The following is an 11,011-nucleotide window of genomic DNA, read 5'->3' as shown; positions in this document are numbered from 1 at the left end:
CACAACCTCTCCAGCATCTGCTGTCACCTGAGTTTTTTATCCTAGCCATTCTGACTGGTGTGAGGTTCAATTTTTTTTATAACAATTATGTGTCTTTTATTGTTAGACAGTTCATGAGAAGTCAGTACCTGTAGAATGTAAGACATTTCTTCAATGAATATAATTTGGCAAAAAATAAAAAGAAGAAAATGTAAAACCTTACTGAGTTATTAGGTGAGAAGATATAGGCAATATTTAGTGTTTTAATGTTTTGTACATTTTACTTTATTTTGTGTTAGGAAGTTAGAGTACGTTAATTGCCAGAGAGTTATGTACATTTTTACTGGCTTCTTAATTTTCATATGGCATTTGTCCAATTCCATATATATAAACTCACCTAATTTAAGCGTTATATATATAAATTGTTGCATCTTTCAGAACTTTGATTTTGTTTTAAGAAAGCAAACAATTTTAACTGTAATTTTAAACATTCGTATATATTTCCAGTTAGTCATTTTGATGTCCTGAGATCTGTCTGTCACTACAATGTCAACATTTATTTAAATCCTGTGCTATAATTACATAAGGATTTCTATTTGTTCTGTTCATAGGCATGCATCCCTCAGCAGTAACTGAGCTGTTTGTCACAGGACCCTTGCCAGCCACTGGAACACTTCCACCACCAACTTTGTCTGCTTATCAGCATCCATCTACCTTTAGCAATAGAGACTTTGCGACCACCTCACCTCTGGTGCTTCAGGATTCATCTTTTAACACTACATCAAATGGAATTTTAAACCCTCATGACCATTTGCTACAAATTAAGACTTCCCAGGGAACTGTTCCGACTGCTTTGACATTTGAGCGCCTGGGCAGTTCTGCATTAAGTAACAGCATACCACCTCAGTCTTCAACATATCGCTCAGCTCAAGAGTCAGCACCCCATCTTTTACAACCTCAATTTAGTTTGTTGCCTTCAACACTTGGGGGAGCCCAGCAAACCCCTCAAGCCTATAGTTCAGCTCTTTTTACTGGTTCTGCTGCTTCCATTGAAAGAGCCCTTCTTCGAGAATGTAGTGTTATTAAACACCACCAGCGGCCTTCAGTTACCCAGTCTATTCAGGCACAACTGACTGGTTCACAGCATCCCTTACATAGTTACCTATCAAATGCAAGTATTGGTAATTTTCAGGAAACATCCAGGCAGCCGTCTTTATCCTGTAGTTCAATTCGAGATTCTACTCAGGTGAGCAATGGAGTGTTGCAGCAGAAGACCCCTCAGGTCTCAGCAGAACTTGCTCAGTCTTATTCATCTGTAATTCCATCATCAGGGTATCTTCCTTCTGCTACAAAAGTAGACAGCTGTTCTACAAAACAACCACTAACATCAACTACAGTTCCGAAGCCTCAAAGTGTAATTCCTCCTGTGCAAACACTAAACTATTCTAAACCTTTACATAACCAGAGTTCTGTAATATCAGGTCAAGCACAAATTTATTCTACAGCACAACTACCAAGCCTTTTATCAGTCAGTCAGTCCCAAAATTATGGTTTAGTACAGCCACATAATGTGCCATCTATTGTTCATTCACAGGTTTATAGGTCCAGCAGGGTTGAGAAATTGCCATCCTTATACAAAACATTAACTTTTTCTGGATCATCTCAGCCTGTAACCTCTGAAAATCAAACACTTAGTTATTCATCCAATCAGCAAGAAGTATTATCTTTAGTTACAAATGAGAATTATCCTGCTCAAACAAGAGACCTGTCATCAGTCAGTGAGTCTCAAAATTATTCCTCTGGTCACTCTCAGGGTTTATCACCAGTTAGCCAAACACAGGTCAGTTATTCATCTCAGTCTCAAGTCTTATCAGTTGTCAGTCCTTCAGAAAGCTATGCATCAGGACAGTCTCTGACATTAACAGCCCCTTCTCTTTCTTATTCTTCTGCGTCTCGGGGTCAGAGCTTGCCAGTTTCTACCCCAACACCAAATTATACTTCTATGCATTCATCCCCAAACACTCAGACCCAAGGATCGTCTCCTCCTCAGCCCCGAAAGTTTCTGCCTGTTGTGCAGTCATCTTTTGCATCCTCTGCTCGTGGTCAGACATTACAAAGTAGCATACCTTCCCCTGATCCAAAGTCTTATGCCGAAAGAAAACTTGACTCAAATGTGTATACATCTTCAAAGCAAGATGATTTTCCAGTGCAGAAATTACAGGCATTGCAGTCACAAGCATCTCTTGAATCGTCAAGCCAAAGGCTACCTGATGGGGAAGTGAATGCTCAAGAGTCAGTTTATAAGACATCAAAGGCAGATGATAGGTATTCTCAGAGTATAACCAGAAATAACTCTCACCTTGAAGATCAAGTTGTTGGAGTTGCTCTCCAGGGTTCAAAACAAGAAGAAAACATGGTTGGTTCAATGACACAGCTTAACCAGCAAAGTGGCCAGCCTAATAATGCAGTAGCCCCTGATCTTAAGGCAACCAATTTAATGCAAACTCCACAGATAAGGTTGAATACTAAAGACCTCAACCAGCAGCATTCTCTCATGCACAAGATGCATGAATCGAAGGTTCAGCAACAGCATGATCAAATACTGAGTGCTTCATCTCAGATACAGATTCCAAATCATGCGTTAGGGCATAGTCATCAGGCTCTTCCTAATACACCAGTCCTTTTAGACTCTGCCTGTGACTTACAGATTCTTCAACAGGCTGGGATTCTACAGGCAAGCCTGGGACAAACAAAGGCATCCTTGCAAGTACAACGTGTTCAGAGTCCACAGCAGATAGTCCATCCTTTCCTTCAGATGGATGGTCATATCATCCAGAGCAACGGTGAGCTTCCTCAACAGCAGCTCCATCCTCAGAATTCTGATATTATGAAACTAGAGCTCCCTGAACCTTCGAAACCATTGCAACAGCTAACAACAAAGGGCCCCTTCAGTGAAACCAGTCCACATGATTCAAAGAATCAGTTTGTTTCTCTCGGATCAATATGCTTCCCAGAGGCAATGCTTCTCAGTGATGAAAGAAATATGTTATCAAATGTAGATGACATCTTAGCAGCTACAGCAGCTGCTTGTGGAGTTACACCTTCTGACTTTTCCAAGTCAGCTGCAAATGAAACCATGCAAGATATTGAAAGTAGTGATTCAAAGTCTCATTATCAGCAGTCATTAGATGTCAGGCATGTGAATTCAGATTTTAACTCCATAACAGCTACAGTAGGAAAGCCACAGAGTATTAATGATATTTCCTTAAATGGAAATCAGGTTAGTGTAAACCTTTCATCAGTACCCACCCTTCAGTCAGAAACAGTTCTTGATCAACCACATATGGAAACACCTAGTCAAAATATACCTACTAAAGTACCTTCTGCCATGGTTGGACTGGGTCAGGAAATCCAGGAACAGAGTTCTGATGCATTCAAGAAACAGTTGACTTTAAACCATGAGTCTAAAGAAGACAGGGAAATTGCTGTTGACAGTGCATTGAATAATAACAGAAATCAAGACTTTGTCCCTAATAGTCGGAGCATAAGCGGAGACAGTGTAGTATCAGAGAGAGACTTTACCCTAGTAGGTGATGACAGTGGTATGTTGGTGAACTCTAGAAGGAGTACACTTGCAATGCTGGCTATGACCCAGCCAGGGGATGCAGCTAGTGGCAAGACTGAAGATGAAAAGCAAGATGTAACATATTTTAACCTTCCAAAGGAAAAAGCTAAAGGAAAAGAACAAGGTAAAGAGGAAGAAGATAGTCAAAAACAACTGAAAAAGTCTGCTCAATGCAAGCGACAGAACCCCAGAGGGACAGACGTGTATCTACCATACACTTCCCCTTCCTCAGAAAGCTGCGATGAAGGTTTCCAGCATCAAGAAAAGATGAGGCAGAAAATCAAGGAGGTGGAGGAAAAGCAGCCGGAGGTCAAAACAGGATTTATTGCTTCTTTTTTAGACTTCCTGAAGTGTGGGCCCCAGCAGCAGTTTTCCACCCTTGCTGTTCGAGTACCTAATAGGACCAGACGATCAGGAACCCAAGCTACCCGCACCTTCTTTCCCCCACCATTTGCAAAGACATTACCTGCAGCACATGCACCATCTGAGACGGGAGGTGTCAGTCTATTAGAAAAAGCTGACAATGAACTTAAGAATTTAGAACAATTATCTTCATTTTCTTCTGATGAGGAAGATCCTAGCACATGTGGCCATGATATTTGTAAGAACACTTCTACTCCCTTAACTGTGTTGGATGCTACTTCCGATAAAACAAAGAAAACAGGTAAAGTTTTAAACAGTTTACAGTTATTACATCCTACCATTCGTTTTCTAGCTATGGCTTAACTTTTAAAACCTATGCAGTTCTGCAAATACATCTTATGGACAAGAACATATCTTGGGGGTTTGCTTTTTGACATTTCCTTGAATGTAGGATTTTGGTTACACCACAAAGAATCATACACAGTCTGATATCTGCATTTCTCAAAGCATAGACATCTTAAGGCAATTTTGGAATAGAAAGATTTGTATTATAGGTCCTCTTGTTTTCTTAATATCCCAGTTTTACCCAAAGATTAGCATTTTAATGTTTGAAGTGGTTGTATACAAAATGCATGTGCATCTGGCTAAGAGAAACCTTCAGAATTCTGTACTGGCTCCTAACTAGTCTCAAATCCCAGGATAGACACTTCATTTTTTCCTTCAATTAACAATTTGACAGGTAAGTACTTCATTTTTATTTATTTATTTTTGAGATAGGGTCTTATTGTGTAGACCATCTGACTTTGAGTTAAGTGCTAAGAGTAAAGGTATGAGCCACCAGTGCAGCCTCAGTTTACTATTTTAAGAAACACATTAAGGAAAAAATATTGCAAAAATTTATATAGCCCTGACTATTTATTTATTTATTTTGCCATGAATAAGAGTCAGGAGATGTGCATACAAGATTGGGCGGGAGAGATGGTTCCTCAGTTGAGAGCACATAACTTCTTTCCCAGAAGACCTTAGTTCAATTCTCCTAACACCTACGCTGGGAGTATCACAGCCACCTGTAACTTCAGCTCCGTGGGACAACTAATGTCTCTGGCTTCTTTGGGCACCTGCACTCTTACAGTTACACACATGCACATCATTTTGGGGGAGGCACCCAGGTGATATCACTGATAGAAAATGAACCACCAAAGCCCATAGGACTGGTGACTAGTAAGTGACAGACCTGCATCTGAGTTAATTTATCTGATTTTAAAGCCTGTATTCCTGCTGAGCTCTTGTATAAACAGGAGTTTTAAGACTAAGAATTTTGTGATATGTTTCTCCATGTCTGGACTTGAGGCAGGAGGGTATCTATGAATTCAAAGTCAGCCTGGTCTACATAGTGAGTTCCAGGCTAGCCAGGGCTGCTTGATATGAGACTGTCACAAAGCCAAATAAACAGTAAAAGTACAACTTGTAGGTGCTCTTTGTGTGTTCTTCTTTTTCTCACCCCAACATCCTTCACACCCCAGCACTAGATAGGAAAGAAACAAGGATAGAGGGGAAAGAGAGATTAGGAAAATCTCTAAATGTAACTAATTTCCTTTTGTTTCTTCTTTGAAAATGGCTACTAACTGCAGCCAACCTCCTTAAATGATAAACAACTATTCACCATGCCTGTTAGAGCTCTAGCACTTGTATATACTCTGAGAAGTTCCCAGAATTTCAAACATCACACAATCACAGAAACTACAGGTGGCAAAACCATACCTCTGCTAGAGCATGAGACAAATCATAGTCAGCTGCTGTGGATAGTCTGAAGCAGCCCCATATCTCCACACCTGGGATTAAAACAAAGACACATTCTTAAATTATTTCTGTGTACCAAAATTCCAAAATTGTCACTGTAATTCATTTTATGCTACAGGAAAGTCAGCATGAAGTCAGACAGTATTTAGATGTTAAGGTATTATTGTGGGTGTGGATAATACTATTAAGGTTTTAAGTCCCTCCCGATTCAGAATGCTTTGCATTTTGCTATTCTGTTTCTTTTTAGGTTTATAGAATAAACTTTTTATAATCTTTGGTATAAACATAAGTCTACACTATCTTGTTGCCTCACTGGTAAAACCCCAATGTATATACCACATTTCCTTCATCTGCTCCTCTCCCTCTCTCCCTCCTCGACAGGATTTCTTCTTGCATTCTTGACTGTCCTGGAACTAGCTCCGTAGACCAGGTTGGCCTCAACTCACAGAGATCCACCTGCCTCACCATCTCTTGATGGACATCTATTCTAGTTTTATCTCTTGGCTCTTGTGAGTAGAGCTAAAATTGTCATGAGTGCTGATTCCTATTATGTTTTGACTGGGGTATTTGCAGGCAGATATCTAGGAGAAGTATAATAGGAACATATGGTTCTAGTTTTAGTTTCATGGAGGTTTTTATTTTGTTTTTTTTTTAGGAACTTCAATATTGATTTGTTTTTTAAAAAAGATTTTATTTATTTGTTAAATGAAAGTACACTGTAGCTGTCTTCAGACACACTAGAGGGCATCAGATCTCCTTACGGATGGTTATGAGCCACCATGTGGTTGCTGGGATTTGAACTCAGGACCTTCAGAAGAGCAGTCAGTGCTCTTAACTGCTGAGCCATCTCACCACCCCCAATCTTGATTTCTTTTGTGGTTTTATTAACACTAGTGTATATTCTCAGTTGCAAAGAGCACTGTAGTGTTCCGAACTCCCATTCTAAATCCTCTCATGTGATTTTGTTCATGTAACTTCCTTTTTCTCCACCCCATTCTGTGTGTGTGTGTGTGTGTGTGTGTGTGTGTGTGTGCCTGTGTGCCTGTGTGCCTGTGTGCTCTCGCTCTTATCTGACTTTGTGTCTCTCTCATCCCCCTAATCCCTTTGTCTGTCTCTTAGTTTATTGAGACAGGATCTGGTCATGCGTCAGACTACCAAGTGCTCGGATCTAGTTGTCCATGACCACACTTGGCTTGTTTATTTCTTAATGTAGGGGCTGGAGAGATGGCTCAGTGGGGAAGAGCAGGGATATTTACCCCAGAGGAACCAAAAGGACTGCTTCTGGACAGAAAGGAAATAGACATGGGCATATGGTAGTTTATAAAGGAACAAGGGGAAACCCTATATTAGGATGAGATGTTTAATTTTAATTGGACATGTTAAATAGGTAGGCCAAAAGTTTATACTTTTAGATCTCTGGAGTAAATATCCCTCCCCTCATTCTTGTCTTGCCCCCTTTCTCTTCTCCCCCATCCTCTATCTCCTGTCTTTGTCCCTTGTTCCCTGCTCTTTGTCCCTGTGGGGCATATAAACCTCCTTTGTGCTGAGAACTTGTTCTTGGTGTTTCCTGTGCCAATTTTGGTCCTTTTAGATCCCTGTGAGTTTGAGGCCAGCCAGGGATCCATAAGACCTTGCCTCAAAATAATAAATAGCTAAAATGTTAGAAAAAATATGAGTATAAACTGAATGGACATTGACTTGGAGCAGACGGGGAGCATTGAAAGCAATGGGAAGTGGCTGTGTGGATAAGAAAGAAGACTTTTCATAATGCTATTGTCTAGAAAGCTAACACATAGGAAGTTAAATGTACCACATGACCTGTTGAGATTCCCACTAAGTCAGTTGCTTTGCTTTTACACCCTTGTATTTTATGCTTATGAGTACACTGTCACTGTCTGCAGACAAACCAGGAGAGGGCATCAGAGTTCATTACAGATGGTTGTGAGCCACCATGTGGTTGTTGGAAATTAACTCAGGAACTCTGAAAGAACTGTCAGTGCTCTTAACCTCTGAGCCATCTCTCATTGCACTTAGTTTTAAAGTTTCATCTTTAATGTTACTAGGATCACAGTATATAATATTGCTACATTTTTTCCCTTTATGTATTTAGTAATTACATGTTCTTTTGGAAGCCGGGCAGGTGTGGTGACAGGTGCTTTAGTTAAGTCTCAATATTTAAGGCCATAGCAGGTGGATCTCTGTGAGTCGAAGGCTAGTTTGGTCTACTTAGGTTTGCATAAGACCCTGTGTCCAAAAAATAATAATAATAATAATTTGGATGTTTTGTTTTTTTATGTACTTCCTTTGTTTTGAAACAGGGCCTCCTGTATCCTAAACTGGCTTGGAACTCATTATACAGCAGATGACCTTGAACTACTAATCTCTCTGCCTCCACCTTCTGAGTGCATGTTTCTCCATTTGTGTTGTGAAGTTTTATGTGTTTGTTGGTATTTATTATTTATTTATTTTGACATGAGGTTTCTCTACATAACCCTGGCTGTCCTAGAACTCACCGTGTAGACCAAGCAAAGCTCCTAGAACTCACTGTGTAGACCAAGCAAACATCGAACTCAAGAGAGTTCTTTGCCTGGCAAACATCTATGCATTTGTGACCAAATGACTTTCAACAAAGCTGATAAAGCACTAACTGGCAAAAGATGTATGTTTTCAACAAATATCTGTATCAGAACAACCAACAGCCACCTATGAAAGAGTGGAGTGGAACTTTTACCTTGTTCCTTATGCCTGTTGATGATCCTGTGATTCTTTTTTCTCTCCCATTATACCACTAACATAGTGTATCATGTGAATTATATTCTTAAGAGATAATACTTGGTTACAATAATGTTTTTACTTATGTGTTTGTTCTTATTTATTTTTATGCTGTGGATTGACATGTCTTGTGCCTAATGGAACGGCCTCTACCACTGAGCTACAACTATCCCTTGTATAACTCTTTAAATGATATATTCACTGGATTTTGCTGAAGAATTTTGTGTTTATATCATTAGGGATATTGACCTAGTTTTCTCATTATTACTATAATTATGTTGTCTAGTTTTATTATTGGAATAACACTGTATTGTTGGGCAAGGTGATTCATGCTTTTAATCCCAGTACTCTGGTGGCAGAGACAAGTGGATCTCTTTGAGTTCAAGGCCAGCTCAGGCTATATAGTGATACTCTGCCCTCATAAAGTGAGTTTGGAGTTTATTAAGTGTACTGGCTGTTTTTGTGTGTCAACTTGACACAGGCTGGAGTTATCACAGAAAAGGGAGCTTCAGGTGAGGAAATGCCTCCATGAGATCCAACTGTAAGGCAAGGGAGGAGGATCCCTTGTGGGTGGTACCATCTCTGGGCTGGTAGTCTTGGATTCTATGAAAAAGCAAACTGAGCAAACCAAGGGAAGCAAGCTAGTAAGTAACATCCCTCCATGGCCTCTGCATCAGCTCCTGCTTCCTGACCTGCTTGAGTTCCAATCCTGACTTCCTTTGGTGATGAACAGCAACATGGAAGTGTAAGCTAAATAAACCCTTTCCTCCCAACTTGCTTCTTAGTCATGATGTTTGTGCAGGAATAGAATTCCTGACTAAGACATTAAGTATTAGTTCTTTCATTGTTGGTAGAGTTTAGCAGTCCAGTCTCTGGGGCTTGTACTTTTTCTTTAAAGAATGATTTTTTTAAATTTTCACTTTTTTATTTGACTAATTTAGTTTATTCATATTTTTGTTTGTCTTGAGTTCTTAATTAGTTTGTGCCTTTCTAGAAGTTCATCTAATTCATATTATTACTTTATTTTAGTAGTTTCTGGTGCAGTTTTAAAGTGTTTGGAGGGGTGGCTCCATGTTAGTCTATACCATGTGCACACCCAGTGCCCATGGAAACAAGAGAAGGCTTCAGGTCTTCTGCAGCTGAGACAGCTGTGAAGTGCTGAGGAGGTACTGGAGGTCTTTCCAGGGTCTTCTGGAAAAGTATCCAGTGCTCTCTCAATCACTGTGCCAGCTCTCCAGCCTGTTTCTTTTCTTTTTCATATCCAATTATCCTTCCTTATTTGTTATCTTTTTTTGTGTGTGTCTCTGTCTTTTGAAATTATCTTTGATGTATGTAACGTAGTTTGAGGTAAGATTAGCTAGGTCACAGCTGTAAGTTTGCACTGCAGTCTTCTTATATGTATTCACTTTGCACCTCTGATTCTTGAATTAACAGCCATTCCTCAATTTCTTCCTATGGTATTGTTTCCAAGCAACTGATTGCAAAAATAACTTATGCTAATGTCTCAGACTTTACCCAAAACATATAACTGTTTAAATATTTGTCACTGGTCCTGTTTGTGTGGTTTAGTTTCAGAAGCTCTACCTGTGGCAACTCCTGGTGCATCTGCTGAGACTGCTGGTGCTGCTCCCACTCCCCCGACTATTGTTGGAACAGTTAAACAAGACCTTCATTTGACTTCATTAGCTGTCAACACCGTGGAAAATGCCAACTCCACAGAATCCCCCACAGCCATCGAACTTGATAGTCTTCCTTCAGACCAGTTGGCGAAAGGACAGGACACAGTTGCAATAGAAGGTTTTACAGATGAGGAAAATATTGAAAGTGGAGGTGAAGGTCAATACAGGGAACGTGATGAATTTGTTGTAAAGATAGAAGACATAGAGACCTTTAAGGTGAGTGAGTCTTCCCAGGCGTGGAGAGCCTAATGCAGCTGGAGTGCTTGTGTTTTCATGATGATTTCAGTGGCGCACTTGCATTATACAACATTAAAAAGTTTATGAGTATCACTTACTGTGTTTGATAAGGTTGAACTGAATGTCATATTTATAATTTAATTAATTTATTTAGCCTGTTACTCTGTAGCCCAGGTTGGCACTGTGGCAAAGGCTATCACACCCAGCAGATGTTTGTTGAGACCGGGGTTTCATGTAGTTCAGGCTGACCCCATGTGGACATGCTATGAAGCAGAGGATGGCTTGAACTTCTGATCCTCTACTCTCTACCATCGAAATTCTGGGATTACATGTATGCACCATCTTACACAGTTTTATGCAGTCCTTAGGACTGAATCAGGGCTTTGTACAGAGACCTTAAGGTGAGTGGATCTTCCCAGGTGTGGAGAAGCCTAATGCAGCTGCTGTAGCTAAGCATCACTTTACTAATTAAGCTGCATCTTAAGTCCAAAGTATAGTACTGGTTTGTTTTTGTTTTGTTTTGGTTTTTGTTTTGGTTTTTTTGTTTTGGTTTGGT

At 39.9% G+C, this 11,011-nt stretch overlaps 1 protein-coding gene across 1 annotated transcript in view; it reads left to right on the top strand.

The window, feature by feature from the left end:
* Qser1 (glutamine and serine rich 1) overlaps positions 1-11,011 on the top strand; it is a 63,613-nt gene that overhangs the window by 29,630 nt on the left and 22,972 nt on the right. Inside the window, exons 3-4 of the mRNA XM_031371220.1 lie at positions 591-4,268; positions 10,109-10,434. Of these exons, the coding sequence (XP_031227080.1) occupies positions 591-4,268; positions 10,109-10,434 (4,004 nt within the window). The remainder of the gene's footprint in view (positions 1-590; positions 4,269-10,108; positions 10,435-11,011) is intronic.

The sequence above is a fragment of the Mastomys coucha genome, unplaced genomic scaffold, assembly GCF_008632895.1.
Source record: "Mastomys coucha isolate ucsf_1 unplaced genomic scaffold, UCSF_Mcou_1 pScaffold15, whole genome shotgun sequence".
Lineage (NCBI taxonomy): Eukaryota > Metazoa > Chordata > Mammalia > Rodentia > Muridae > Mastomys > Mastomys coucha.
The sequence above is the reverse complement of the archived record's forward strand: the minus strand, read 5'-3'. Positions and strand labels throughout refer to the sequence as shown.